The sequence below is a fragment of the Chlamydotis macqueenii genome, chromosome 7, assembly GCF_036417535.1.
Source record: "Chlamydotis macqueenii isolate bChlMac1 chromosome 7, bChlMac1.mat, whole genome shotgun sequence".
NCBI lineage: Eukaryota > Metazoa > Chordata > Aves > Otidiformes > Otididae > Chlamydotis > Chlamydotis macqueenii.
The window spans coordinates 530,441-545,836 of NC_141562.1; the positions used below are offsets into that span (position 1 = coordinate 530,441).

At 42.4% G+C, this 15,396-nt stretch overlaps 1 protein-coding gene across 1 annotated transcript; it reads left to right on the forward strand.

Moving 5' to 3' along the window:
• The first annotated feature begins 4,322 nt into the window (after positions 1-4,322).
• On the forward strand, positions 4,323-9,232 carry EIF3F (eukaryotic translation initiation factor 3 subunit F). Its single transcript, XM_086752527.1, has 8 exons — positions 4,323-4,616; positions 4,700-4,770; positions 5,026-5,105; positions 6,202-6,339; positions 7,412-7,503; positions 7,705-7,841; positions 7,969-8,082; positions 8,839-9,232. Exons 1-8 carry the CDS (start codon positions 4,328-4,330, stop codon positions 8,914-8,916), a joined length of 999 nt encoding a protein of 332 aa, XP_086608653.1. The 5' UTR covers positions 4,323-4,327; the 3' UTR covers positions 8,917-9,232.
• Positions 9,233-15,396: the final 6,164 nt, after the last annotated feature.

Genomic DNA, 15,396 nt, shown 5'->3' on the forward strand with positions numbered 1-15,396 from the left:
AGTTAATTGTTGTCCTTTCCATGTAAAGGCAAACAAAAGTCGGCTGTCCTCATCTAAAGGGATACTAAAGAAAGCGGCAGTTAGATCAATCATAGTAAAATACCTTGCCCAATGTGGTATTTGTAAAAGTATGGTAGAGGGATTGGGTACTACTGAGTGAGGAATGACTACATGCTGGTTAACCACCCACAGATTTTGTACTGAACAATATTCTGGGTCCCCATCTTCATCTAATCAATTCTTTTTTACAGGGAGTATAGGAGTATTATACAGTGACACACACACTTGCAAAATTTCTTGGGCTAAATACTGGTCTACTTGCTTTTGAACGCTCTTCTCAGTTTCTTGGGGAATCTTCATGTCTAGGCTAATAGGTTACGGTCTCACCACGCTATCCATCACTGTAAACAATGCTATTTCCTCCATAGTTAATATTTTGGGAGAGAGATTATTTGGAAAAATTTCAGTCCTCGCCATGTTTTGTTCTGGCGACGTTGTACTTCCATCAGTAAACCAGGCATCTTTTTTGTGCTCTTCTATTAACTTGACATAAGGGGGAGCCTCCTGCACAGAAGATGTAGGGATCTTCCAAGATCTTTCATTTTCGTTACCTCAAGAACTGGAGGATGTCTGAAACAGCATCCGGGCAGAGGCACACATGTGGGAACGCAGGCACTGCCGGAGCTTGGTCCTTGCTACAGAGTTTTTTAAACTTGCCAGTTTTGCCTGTATACCAGGGATTCACGCAGGCATAGTTTACCCCTGTGCTTTGATCTTTCTCACAGCAGGGCAGGAATCTCAAGTGTGTTTGATAGGGTGCCTCTGAGTCTATCACAGTCTATCTGTTACCTAAACAAAGCTGTTCTACCTGCCAAGCACACAAGACTTAACAACGATTAATATGATACATGTGGTTTTTTACACCCCAGTTGCAATGCTTACAATCCTCCTCGCCAATCTTCCAGTATTTTCCCACAAATTTTAAGTCTTTCTGGGGCAGTTCTCCTCAGTTATAGTTTCCTTTTTTTGTTCTTTCCCAGGGCTGATGTGGGCATTCCCACTGTATGTGTCCTAAGTTCCCACAATAATAACATTCCCTTCCAGCATTCCTTCCCATTCCCCTTTCCTTCTTCTCTGGTCTTAGTCCAGACCCTGTATCCAGTTTTCTCTGTCCTGGGCCTGTCTCTCACTTGTAAATGCCTTGCTAGAGCCTTGGCCAGTAAACGTGCCTCCTGTTCTTTTGCTTTTTTCCTTTTTCTAATCCGCTTGGCTTTTTTTCCTTTCCTCACACCCATCATATACAAACACAGCAACACTCAAAATCTTTTGCAAATTGTCTTCTTGCCACCTGGGCATGTGTTTTTTAAAGTACTTCCATATATCAGGGGCCGCTTGATCCACAAAGATGCTAATTGCAAGCATGTCATTAAAATTCTGCAGCATCATTCCTTTGTATTTTAGCAGAGCTTGTCAGAGCCGTCCCCAGAAATCACTAGGATGTTCATCAGATCTCTGCCTGCATTCTTGTACTTTAGTCCAGTTTACCCCTGATTCCCCACATGCTCTAATGGCTTCTACTAAATTTCGGAGCCCTGTCTCACAAGCAGCTCGATCCTCTGCATTATTATAGTCGCAGTTTGGATCATTTACTGGCCAGGGGTCTCTGTTTCCTTCCACTTGCTGAGCTAATTCAGCATCCTTATTAATTATTCTCTCTCTCATCAGGTTGGAATAATTCCCTCAGCAACACCTGGGTATCTCCCCAATCGGGTTTGTGGCCAGTGCATATGTTAGAAAATAGTTGAGCACATTTCTCAGCATCCTCCCTCAGTCTCGGCATTTCGCTTCCCCATAGAGCCAAGCCACTAGGATTCCAAGGTTGGTGAGTAAATACAGGCACTACTGTTGGGGGAACTTGGCCTGCTGCCCCTGGTTGCATGGCAATGGGATTAGGTAAGACAGAGAAACCATAGCATAGGGTCTGGCAGCCAGCAGAGCAAGATCAGAAGACAAAGAATGAGCACTAGGTGCGTAAGGTAGGGTGAATGCTTTTGGGGCATTATCTGAGGCTCTGTCCAAGGCAGCAGAAGCTGCTCCATATTAAGCTGCTCGATTTTAAAGGTGGCAATATAAAGGTATAATGGGCAAGTCTTAAAGAGCCTTGCTTGCTTCACCTGAATCTGCAGCTATGTGAAATTAAGCACCAACAGTAGTTTGACGCAAACAAAAATGAGATCAAACAACTGCTCTCTAACAAGAATACCTCAGACATTAGACTCCTCCATGACACATCAAAGAAAGCTCCAGGAACAGAAGCGTTTTAAAGCTGTATGTAATTTGACCCAGGCACACCTACAAGAAGTGAAGGCTGCACAGTGAAAGCCTAAGAATAGGAGATCCAGTTTTTACTGGTACACAAACTAGGAAGTGCTTTTATGAAGAGATAAAATCTGTTTGTGTTCCCATACATTAGCTCTCCTCTGAAGTTTTGACAGGTGTTCCCCACTTATGTAAAAGAAGCAAATTGCGAGCACATGGGTAGAACGCATTATCTTTTTATTAAGATGCTTCTTTTATATACTCAGGAGCCTGTCTTCAGTGACCGAGTCAGAACTGCTCATCAACTGATGATATTCACTTCTCCGCTAACAAAGCGGAAAAAACTCCCAAGGCTACCAGTCATGAAAAAATCATTTTTTAATGTTAAAATTACTTTAACTGGTAACCCAAATACAAGAAAAAGTGCGTCAGAAGCCCAAAGTGGATGTAGAAAAGAGTAAAGATTATTGCATCTGAGGTAGTAACCACCACTGCACTTTTCTCTCTGATAAACCTGGGAAACAGCTACCTGGAAATGTTCTTAATTATTCAAACAGCCACTTGATTGACAAACTGGTGCCAGAGAACTGATGCTGGTTTTGACTGGCATAATTTGACTGGACTAAGCATTTTATCAGGAGGTGAGACTTCTGGATCTTTTGGTGTTTACATATGTGTATATACACACACACAAGCAGTTTACTTGTAGGAAAAGAACAGCTTGACACCAAAAAACCCAAACATTTAAAATATACCTGAAGTGCTCCCTTAAAGTTTGTTAAACTAACATTAAAAACATGATAAAAAGTTTTGATTTAAAACACTTAGAGGTATATCTGTTACTATGTTGCTACAACTGTTAGGATAACAGCTGCAAGCACATGGCCAAGAAAGCATAAAGCAAGCTTCAAAAGAATCCAGTCTCACCACCAGTTATCAAAACATTCATGCATGAAGCATACGTGTTTCATTTTACAACCACACAAGTTTGTTTCTTGAAAATACACACACGAGGCACAAGTAAACTGTACATTATATCCAAGAAGTCAGTTTGTTGGGTAACTATTGGACAGAGATAACCAGCATTTTTTCTTCTATATGATACCCGTCAACCACTTACTCTTCTATGCCTCATTGGCAACAAAGATCCGTAAAACAGGGCCAAGAGCACTTCCTTGCCTCATGGCGCCTGTACCCTAAGGGCTGTGCAGCCCTCACATACAGCACTACCGGACAGCCTTCCTCACGGCGGCGGAGCTCGGTGCCGCGCCTGCAGGATGCTGCGTTACCCATCACCGTGCAGTTGCAGGGCAGCAGCAGAAGTGCTGATGTCTCCACCCCCACTGCAAGCGGGCCGAGGCGGCAGCAGTGGCCGTGCCGCCGCGGCCAGGATCACACTGCCACCGCCCAAAGGCCTCAGCGGCCACCGACAGCAGCACAGGCCTGAAGCGCGACCAGGAACGTGCCAGAGAAATGCAGCCAGCGGAGGCAGCTCTGATACCACTGAGGCGGTAGGGCCTGGAAGGCCCGGCCCCGCTCAGCCTGTCCCCAGCGCGGCCCTGCACCCCAGGCACCAGCAGAGCTGCCCTGCCCAGACGAGCCGGGCGAGTGCTCGGCACTGTACGGACAACCAACCCTCTCCTAGCAACTAGCAGGGTAACTGGCACCGCCAAAGCCAATAAATAGGCCTTCCTCTCCTGACAGACAGACGGTAAGAGCTGCAGCAGCCAATGAGAGAGCAGGTAGGCACGCAGGCGGGGGATACGAGAACCCAATCGAAAAACCTCCCGGCCCCGAGAAGGTGGGAACAAGAGTAAGCTTGTCACAGACGGTATGCTTCCTCCTCCAATCAGCGCGTCTTCCCTCATCGCTCTCCCCAGATTGGTTAACAGATGGCAGGAGGGCCGCAGCACACCCCTTTCCCCAATGGGAAGGTAGCAATGCGTGACAGGCGTTCAAATTAGCCAATTATTGCTAGTGCGGATCCCTCCACCCCGTCTCTTGCAAAATGGCGGCGACGGTTCCCGCTCCGGCTCCCGCTCCTCCCGCGGTCGCCCCAGCGCAGAGCCCGACCGCGGTGCCCGCCACGCCGGCGGGAAACGCGGCCCCCACCGCCGCGCCGCCCCCGCCCGCTGCCCCGGCACCGCCGCCGCCGGCCACGCCGCTGTCGGCCGCGCTCTCGGGCCCCTTCCCCGGCGGCCGCGTGGTGCGGCTGCACCCGGTGGTGCTCGCCTCCATCGTGGACAGCTTCGAGCGGCGCAACGAGGGCGCGGCGCGGGTCATCGGGACGCTGCTGGGTAAGAGCCGCCGCCGCGCACCCCCGCCGCCAGCCTGGGGGGTACGGGGAGGGCGCCCCGCTAACCGCGCTGCCCTCCCGCAGGGTCCGTGGACAAGCACTCGGTGGAGGTCACCAACTGCTTCTCCGTCCCTCACAACGAGTCCGAGGATGAGGTACGGAGCGCGGGACCGCCCGCCGCCCCCCGGAGGCGACCCCGGCGGCGGGTGGACCCCAATCGCGGGGGGTCTCCGCACCCGCCCGGCCTGTGCCGCAGAGCAGGCGGCGGGGTAGCGACTGCCAAGGGGTGCGACCCCCATGCTCCCCTGCGCTCCCTCTGATGGCGTCGTTAGGGCTTGTGCCCGTGTTGCCCTCCGCTAAGCATTAAGCATCCCTGTAACCAGCTGACTTGGTCCTGTCCCGTTTCTCAGGTGGCAGTCGATATGGAATTTGCTAAAAACATGTATGAGTTGCACAAGAAGGTGTCTCCTAGCGAGATCATCTTGGGCTGGTAAGTTCTTCTGCAAGAACATGCAAGCAGTTGTGTTGGTCCCTTAAAGTACTTGAAATACGTAATTCTCCTTGTCACAAGTTGAGGAGCAGAAGCACTAATGCTTGTGACAGTAGGATTTGGCAACTGTTGTTAGAGAGTCAGTTATAAAGGTGCTGCAATTCATAATAGGAAGAGACAGTACTGGAGACTTAGTGGGTCTGGTTTTGCTTATATCTTGAAAAAGGTATTACAGAGGAATGATGAGTTGGAGAATACTTGCACGGATTTGTTAGAACTTAGCCACCTCTAATACAACCTGCATCATGGCAGATAACTGGTTAGAAAGAAGGAGGAGCACAAAAGAGTAGTTTAAAGTACCAAAGGCCTCAGGAGGAACCAGTGCTGTCAGGTCAAGCATGCAGAAGTTCACTGCTGAGAAAAGGGGTACTTGTGTGGGGGATGCCAAGCAAGATCAGTAGGGTGTTACGGGAACAGATTCTGTGTCTGAGTGTGAGGACAGATAGGTTTCTTAATCTTTTTGTGCTTCTCTGATCCTACAAAATAGTTTAGTTCTGTTCTTATGGGACAAGCTTCTTCAACAACCTTCTAATGGCACAGCAAAGTGGAGTTCTAATGACAGGAGTTTTCCTGTGTATGTGAGAAGCTTAATTGCAGAGCAGCTAAAGGAGCTAGATTAACAAGTTCTGCCTCCTGCAGAGAGATGTTTGATTTGTGGAGGATCTACTTGCCTGGTCCAGATTTTTTTGGCATGCTTTGGCTTACAGAGAAATAGAGTTGGTCCAGAGCATAGCGACAGATAACTGAATCTTGGATGTCTGATGTCAACTGTAACAATGCTTTATGGCTGGTACTACAGCATTGGCCCTGTGCATGTTTTGGGCATGTGTGTGCTCAGCCTCTGATTCCTACAATTGTAGGACAGCTGACCACAAAGCTAAAATTCCCCAGTTAAAACACTTCTATTTAGTATGTTTCTGCTGCTAAAGGTTTGGAAATCTTTTTTTAGAATGCAAACCTTTTAAATACTAACAATATCAAACAGTGGTCTCTTGAATGTTGGAAGAATGCCTTCTCATCATGTGCTCTTCTGTAGGTATGCAACAGGTCATGACATCACGGAACACTCAGTCCTGATCCACGAGTATTACAGCCGAGAGGCGCACAATCCAATCCACCTCACTGTGGACACGAGTCTCCAGAATTCCCGCATGAGCATTAAAGCCTACGTCAGGTACTCTGGGATGCTGCATTTCTGGGAGGGGAGCTATCTGAATTGCTGAGAGACATCAGGGTAACGAGAAATGCAGTGGGCTACAATGTCCCATTGTGGGCAATATTATGTAGTAGCTAAAACACAGCAGTGAACCAGGGATCATGGTTTACTTGCCACTGGAATGTCTTGACCATTGTATGTAAGTTGAAACACCTAGCCTTTCATAAGCTGGTACCTCGTTGAGGTGGGGAACTGTAACTTATTTAACAGTGTTCTGAACATCTTCCTGCTGTTTCATAGCTAGCACTGATGTCACTAACTTCCACCGCACTGTCTGAATGCTAGCCTGTCATCACTGGGCTTTATTGCTTGGCAGTTTATTTATAGAAGGTGGAGTATTAGTGCAGTTAAAACATAATTGAAACAGCATCTTCTTGAACAGTCTTTCTTCCCCTTAATCCTTTCTATTTTTATCAATTAATAATGGAGATTAAATATGAAAAGTGAAACTATTCCACCTCACTGTTCTTTCCAGTACTTGCTGAAGAGCTCTCCTCTTTCAGCATAAAATCCCAGCCTTTCTTGACTGTGCATCTTCAAAAAGGAAGCTGTTCCATGACATCTTTCTTACTTAAAGCATAAATGAGCTTCAGATACCTTGACTAATAGGAATAATAAGGTGTTGAGAGTGCTATGTATTCAAATTTTTGTCATATTTATGTTTCTTCCTTAAGTGATTTCTCAGAGCATGAAGTATTTCAGGATAAAGGAATACTTGCTCTATAAGCAAGAAGGAAATGCAGCTAAGATAGTACTTGCTCTTCATGTATTCATGCTGACAGATGTCAGACCAGCTAGGAGTATTCTTGGATGAAAATGAGCAATTAATAGTATGCCAGGACTCATGTCCTGTCCTGTTATCCACAGTCTTAATATTGCTGGTTCTGGTGAGAATGAGTAACCTACTCATGTTCACACTCAGTGCTAACAGAGTTCATTGAGACAGACATCTCTTACTTCCTCCCTTAAATATGTCCCTGCTGAAAATGTTTTGTTGTTGGTTTTTTATTTATTTTTTTTTTTTCCCTAGTGCCCCAATGGGAGTGCCTGGTAAAACTATGGGCGTGATGTTCACACCTCTAACAGTGAAATACGTTTATTATGATACAGAACGGATAGGAGGTGAATGTTTTCTTCCTATTTTGGTTATAACCATTGTTGTGACACTATTTAAATGCTTTTTCTATCCTGGTAAAATTGCAATCCTACTGGGAATTAGACTGTCTTGCTGAAGCTGTCATAAAACTCTTTAAAAAGTTAAGGATTTAAGCTGTTTTCTGTGGTAGTCAGTTTTTTTTTTACTGATCCTCCTTTTGCTTTCAGTGGATCTTATAATGAAGACTTGTTTTAGCCCTAATCGAGTGATTGGCTTGTCCAGTGACTTACAGCAGGTGGGGGCAGCGTCAGCCAGGATTCAGGATACCCTGACCATGGTGCTCCAGTACGCAGAGGATGTATTGGTAAGGCCAGCTTTTTACGAGTCAGCAGATAAGTTGGATGTAGGCTTATGCATCTTGATATATTCTTTCTGGGCCGTAAACTGACTGACTTTTACTCACATTGGAAGTGTATGTTTTTTATGCTTAGTCTGGCAAAGTGGCTGCTGACAACACTGTCGGGCGATTCCTGATGGATCTTATTAACCAAGTGCCAAAGATTTCACCAGAGGACTTTGAGACAATGTTGAACAGCAATATCAATGTAAGTTCATAATTTAATTTTTTTACTGTACTGCCAGCAATTTTGAATATTTGTCATAGAGACACAAATTTGTCTGTGATCAAAACAATCTCTCTTCATGCACAAGTTAATAGAAAATACAGCCCTTTCTTGTCAGTAATTTGATGTTTTAAGAGCTGAAGGGGGATAAAGGAGCTCACCATAATAATCTTGCAAGCAACTGTAAATGAGAGAATAAATTTTAAAGTATTCGGGAAGTAATCTGAAAGCCAGCACCAATTCTTTTAGAGTGATTGGACAATATGAATTACCAAGCTTAAAGCAGTATGGATTTCAAGGATAACTGGTGACTTGCCAGCTCCCTTTGCCTGAGCTGAAGTTCCATCTCCTTACTTAGGACACTTAGGACATGAACAAGGTTTTAGTGTGCTACCTTATTTCTGTAACAGATTTTTAGAAAGCGAAAGCTAAGTTTCTGAATGTGTTGTTCCCTCACAGTCTGCAAGACTAGAACTAATTTTTAATTCTACTTATACCCTTTGACTTGCCTGGTTAACATGCGTGAACTCAGAGTTAAAATTTCACAGTGTTTCATATTCTGATAATACCAAAACCACCTTCCTGCAAGGGAAGCATTCTTCAGGGTGGGACTTTCAGGACTAACAATATTTCTAATAGCTGATTGTAAACTGCTTTACAGGTGTTAAAAATTCAACTCCCTAATAGGCTACCATCTTCATTAATATTTCTGATCACTGTTTTTTCTTCCCCTCTCAGGACCTACTGATGGTAACCTACTTGGCAAACCTCACACAGTCACAGATTGCTCTCAACGAAAAACTTCTGAGTTTATAAAGAAGTTTGTTCCGCCCTACACTTCAAAGAGTCCGAAGAATGAGCAGATACACTTTTCTATGGTGTTGTTACAAATTTCCTTGGACCATAATTTAATTACCTAGATGACTTGATTTACATCTTTATTTCCACTGCCCTGAAAAATCCCTGACATGGTTTAGGAAATGAATGGGAACAGCTGCAGTTTAGCTGAGCCTAATATTTTAAAATTGAATATGTCAATCTTTTGTCTCCTGGGTTTATCTACTTGTATAACAAAATACAGCTTTATTGTAAGAATGTATTTGAAATAAAAGTTCCATTGCAGTGGCAAGAATGGCGTCTGTCCTGAAAAACACCTGTTCTCATTTATTGTATAATGAATTCCTTTTTGAAAGAAAGAGGGGATAACATCACATCAGGAAAGAAAACTAGGGTGGATGCAAGCCAACTCCAATTCTGCAGACTTCTGTGCAGGTTTTTTTGCCAACTGTTAAAGCACACTGAAAGCATGGCTTGTGTTGCCTGTAATATGCTTTTCCATGGAGCACTACAGAATGGTCGCTGGCTTATTTGTGGGGCTATGTATATGCCCTTCTTCAGCAGGGTACTGGCAGACTATGAGACAGTGAATTCAGTTTACATTATGGTATCCTTTCTATGCATATCATCTGATTCATTGGGAAAGGAAATCAAGGTCAATAGCACCAGCCTCTCGTAAAGTGAGGGTTCAGAGAATTAAACTAGCAACGGAGTTCGTGGTTAAAAGGGTTTGAAAAGCATTTGTGGTGGAGCAAGTATGGCTACTGGAGTTGCCATCTTTGTAAAAAGAAAAGCATAGCAAAACCACACTTCATGAAGTTTTGACATTAAAAGTTGGGTTTTATCAAATAGGAATTTTCTGTTTTGTGACCCTGTATTGATGCTAAAATTATCTGAACAGAAACTTCCCATTTTGTCCCCGCAAACCCGTTTCCCATTAAATGAGTTGTAGCTGAAAGAGAGCCAGTAACAGTCTAAGCTGTAACTTTTTAGTCTCAGCTAATAATGTTACCTTTAGAAGTCTGTTTAGCTGTACTGAGATTTTGCCTAATAGTGTAAAAGTGTCCCTTTTTTACAACATAACTGTTCCCACCTAATTACTAATGACTATTTCTGATGCCTTACATTCATTTTGGTAAATGAATTTGCAATATTAGAGAAGCCTACAAAGACACTGTTCCCCAAAATGATTTTTGTGCTAACTTGCCAGTTAAATCCAAGAATGGGACTCAGGTTTCAAATCTGTAGATCCCGTACTCTTTCGAATCTGGAGAATTCCCCCAGTGACTCAATGCTAAATTCTAAGTTCTGATTGCAAGGACACAGTACATGAAAACTGAAGGTATAGCAAAGATTCCAGTCTCTTTGAAAATTATTTGAGAGTACTAAATAAGTGTTTGTGCTGGTTTCAGCTGTGATGGAGCTAATTTTCTTCCGAGTAGCTGCTGTGTTTTGGTTTTTAGTGTGGGATTTGGTAGGCAAAGAATGTTGATAATACACTGATGTTATCAGTTGCCGCTGAGAGATCAGGGACTTTTTTCAATTTTCCCAGGTTTTGCAAACATACAGGTGCAAGAACCTGGGAGGGGTACAGCCAGTACAGCTGACCCAAACAGGCCAAAGGAAATCTATTCCATACCACAGATGTCATGCTCAGTAGGTAAGTGGGGGCTGGCTGGTGGGCAGCTCTCCCACTGCTCAGGGTCATTCTGACATCGGTCTCAGTTCCTTTCCATGGTCGCTGTTCAGGATGGGCTGTATCAGTTGTCAAGTCGTCGGGCGGTGAGACATTGTGCATCGTTCACTTTGTATATTTTATTATTGTTATCATTATATTTTTATATATATATATATATATATATCTTCCTTTGCTGTCCTATAAAACTGTCTCTACCTCAACCCATGAGTTTTCCTTTTCTTTCTGATTCAATCCCCCATTCCCCTGCGGAGGGGGAGTGAACAGCTGTGTGGTATTCAGTTGCCAGCTGGGGTTAAACCAGAGCAGTGTTAAAACTCAGCTTTTGGTTTTTATTAGTCTGTATAAAGATGTTTTGTTTTCCCTTCTCTTCTTTAAACTTAATATACATAACTTTGGCCATTTAACTATTTAACAAATGTTCAGGTCAAGGTGTTTTTTCAAGTAAGCCTTGAAATAGATGGGGGAAAAGAGCAAGCAGCAAAGCCGGACAAATCTCTCAATTACCGCAAAAATATTCCAGGGGGAAAAGCATAATATCCTTTCCCTGATCTCTCCTCTTCAGTAAACTCTTGCCATTCTCTCTTAGGAAAACTGACAAAATGTAAGAAGAAAAGATCTAAAATGCTCTACAAGTTGAACAGTTATGCTATCGAATAAGCCGCTATGCACAAAGTGCAAAGGTCTGAGAAAAAAAGATCCATTTGTGATTACTGATACAGAAAAGGTACTGTGGAATTTGCCAGTCCTTACAAGTACCTGAGGACTAATGATGATCTGTCAGAAGGGACCAAGGTTATGTCTTCCTAGGTAGAAAGACTCACTGCAAAGCAGAGGTGCCAGAAGAGCCCATAATCCATAGGTTCAGTTGTATCCCAGACAGCACAGTGACAAATGCTTGGAACTGGAGTAGGAAAAGAAAAGTTGCCATTTTAAAAACTCTCTATCTGATCCCATCCGTTCTGTCCCTTTTTAATGGGTGAATGGCACGTTGTCAGCCTTACTTTGACTCTGGAATTTTGAATGCCTGATTTCAAATTTCAGCGGCCACTCTTACGAAGGACAATCTTGCAAACACAAATGTAATGCACTGCTTTGCTTAACTGCAAAGCCTGGGGTGTGTTATTACCTATGAGACTGAGGCATTCCTAAAGGTATTTTATTTGAATTGTTCCATTTTATGGAAATCTATCTAAAACCATAAATTTCAATAGAAAATCTGGTGGGAAAAGCTCGAGAGCCAAGAAACATCACCAAGGATTTCAAGCTTTGACTTGCTATTGATTTGTAAACCAGACTTCTGGGATTTCTTAGGGGACTTTTTCTTTTTTGTTGTTTGTTTAGGATGTGTTGCTCCAAATAACTTTGACAAAATCTAGATTCAAATAGTCAAGATAGACAGTATGCTTCTATATAGACCATATATTATACTTAGTCATCCTAGTGCCCAAAAACCTCTTCTATCTTCTGTGACATATTCAGCCTTTTTCTTTTCTCAGACGGCTTCTCTGAATGAGTACAACTTTACTGGACATTACTGTATTACATGTTTATTGTTGGCAATGTGCATGGTTTCCTGCTAGGTATTAGACTTTAAGATACCTTGCTTAAATGGCTCTGTTACCAGCTCCTAGCACTCAAGTATTTAATTGTTCAAATGATGACAAGATCCTTTTTTTTTTTTTTTTTTTTTGTATCCTGGCTTAGCTGAGCTATCTTGGGTTTTCACCTCAGCATGAAGTTCTCCTTGAAAACTACTTTTCCTCAATATACAAAACAATATTCAGAACAGAGTTTACTGTTACAAGTGATTCTCTTGTTCCCTTTGGGTGAACTGTGTACTTAGAAAAGTTGGAGGAATGTATAAAATCAATCCACCTTGCTGTCTTGGACCCTCCTCAGGCATGTAATTTCAACCAGTCTCAACAAAGGAACGGAGTTTCAGCAAAGCCTCTCTTGGCAGTACAAAAAGGCAATGAAATCCTGTGTTTCCTCAGTGAGCATGGTGACCTCTGACAACCAGCAGTTTAATTAGCATGCAGACACTACACTTTGTTCTGACATCTTCCTAGTGTAGTAAGACTGTGCTCGTTTGCATCTTTGAGCAAGCGCACGTAAAACCCACAAGCATATGAAAGTACTCTGTGTTATTATAAGCAATACTTGCAGGATCAACTATTTTTAACAGAAATACCTTCTTAAAATTGCAAGAGGGAGCTGGTAATGGTCCAGTATTTCTTAACTGATGACAGCCTCGGAGGTAGAAAGAAGGTGGTGTATCACAATGGAAACTGCAGCTACTCGATGGTAATTAGCTTCACTGTGCTGCAAGGCTTGCAGATGACATTTAGATGATTCTTCAAGAGGCGTTAGTGGACAGGCAGTATGCAAGTCAGGTTTCCTATGACTGCTATCAGGTGCTCAGGAGCGATGCTGCACAGAATAATTCTGGTGGTGGTGGTGACTAGGATTAGAGTAAGATCCTTGCGGAGTCTATTGTGTTACTGTTAGTTTGCTGGTTAAGCTAAAAAGCAATTGAAATTTGACATTCTGAATTCATGAGACTGAAGAAAAGGGTTAATACTGTATGTTTCTCTGGGTAGGAAAATAAGTTTGTGCTGCTAATTTGGTGCATTTAACAGACACTTCATTGTTGCCATCTTCTCTGTTTCCCTGTGTCCACTAACCTTACCTTGAAAGGAGTTTCCTGAATCACAAATTCAGTTTTTTCCTGTCTTGACCAACCATATCTTAAATTCTATTTTAAATATACCTAAACATAACTCCTTTCTCCTTACTAAAGTTCTTATTTCCTAATTCTCCTGGTATTTATACATAATCTAAGTAGCCATCATACTGTAGCCTTCATTTTACTAAACATATTAAGCTTTATCTTGTTTCTTCTGACACACTGTTTATGCTTTCATCACTTATCTGCCCACTTTAAACTTAATTTCAGTCTTTCTTGAACTTCAGTTCTGTAACTTAAGTTCAAGAAAGCAGATAGAGCATATATGCTGTATATCAGCATATAGAGCAATGAATATAAGAACACATTAATACTTTCCTGTTACAAATTCCTTGTTTGCCTCCTGGTGTCTGTCATGCAGTATGATTGAACACTCCAATCTCTTGCCCCTGCTGTCATTTGCAGCTGAACTCAAATTTGCCAGGAAAATGATTAATTCAAATGCATAACTGGGCATTATGACACTTTTAATTTAAAAAATCTAGGTCCACATGTTTCTCCTGGTTTAGATTATTCTCAGTATTGGCAACACCTCACAGTTTTGTCACCAGGTATCATTAGCTTATTCCTAACTTTCGTGCCCTACTCAGTTAAGAGAAAAACTTGAGAATTGATCCTAGATCAACTTAACAGAATTCTACAAATTCACTTTTCAATACAGCCTTTGTTCCTTCTTACAAGTTGTTTATCCTTGCTTATGCTAATTCCTGTTTTCCATAGTTTAACTAATGATGGGTTCATGTCAAGCCTTCTGTAGCTGTCCAAGTGTTTTATACTGAATTCCTCATTTAGAGTGTACATTGTGTCAAACTGACCTGGTATGTCCTGGCAGTCCAAGTGTTTTATACTGAATTCCTCATTTAGAGTGTACATTGTGTCAAACTGACCTGATATGTCCATGACTGATCCTTGATAAATCATGTGTTCGGTTGTAAGCCTTGGAAAGTGGAGATAAGACAAATTGTTCTAGATTGTTGAGAATAACCAATTTTTTTATTTTGCTATCTGCAATTTGATACTTGAAAAAAAATCCTTGCTGCCAGAATTACAATTTCATTTGCTGATTATTTCCATATACTGGGATGAAGGTCACCAAGTTTGCCTTGTTAGCTGAGTCATTTAAGTTTCTTGGCAGAACACTTAAGTCTGCTGCAAAGAGGAAGCAGGGTTTTGGTGGGTGATTTTGTGAGCCTCTGGCCACATGCCATCTATTAGTAACTAATCTGAAATGCATGGTTTTAATCCTAAGGATTGAAAAACTCAATGGTGAAAAATGTTGGACATGCTGCTCTTTTAAGTAGTCTAGCAGAACAACTTGCTGTTCTCCTCCTCTGCTCTGAGGGAGGGTGAAGCTCCTATTTTTAGTGTGGCTTCACACAACAGAACTAGAGATCTTGGTGGCAACTCAAGTTGTAAGGTTTGTGTGAAATCTCGATGTTTGGAGTACAGAAGGTGTAGCCCTAACATGACTCACTGGGTAGTGACTCTCACTTGAGCAGCTAAACAAACACAGGCTCTTCCTGAAGTGAACTGAAGAACTGAACCAGCTCTGCTCCATTTTCACACAGAAGGTAACTCAACAGCTAACTCTATCTGCATTTTAATTACTGCAGTCACAAGGTAGTGTAACACAAAAAGTATTTTTAGTACATAATTTAGACTTGGCTCACTGCAGTATCCTGTTGGTTTGTTACACTTTGACCTGTAGTTCAAAGCTGACCAGATCTTGTTGCTTACAGGAATTGGTGGGAAAGTTTTGTTTTTGTTGTTTTTTTGTTTTGGTTTTTTTTTTTTTTTAAATTTAACTGCTTTGGCTGAAATAGAACATAAAAAGTAATGCTTCATATTATTTAAATGGGAAATAATGTTCCAACCAGGATACATAGCACAGAGAGGCAGCAATGCTTTAGTGACCTATGTCAGCAACAATAAATTACTCTGGAAAATAAAGTTACTGATAGCACTCAGTTAGCACAACTATATAGTTGAGAGCCAAGTCCCTCCAGACCAGAAT

What these genes read in the sequence shown, in the direction of transcription:
- EIF3F (XM_086752527.1), top strand. Translation starts at nt 4,328, where the DNA reads ATGGCGGCGACGGTTCCCGCTCCGGCTCCCGCTCCTCCCGCGGTCGCC. An exon ending in GGTCATCGGGACGCTGCTGG is followed by an intron (nt 4,617 to 4,699) that starts GTAAGAGCCGCC and finishes GCCCTCCCGCAG; the next exon opens with GGTCCGTGGACAAGCACTCG. An exon ending in AGTACGCAGAGGATGTATTG is followed by an intron (nt 7,842 to 7,968) that starts GTAAGGCCAGCT and finishes TTTTATGCTTAG; the next exon opens with TCTGGCAAAGTGGCTGCTGA.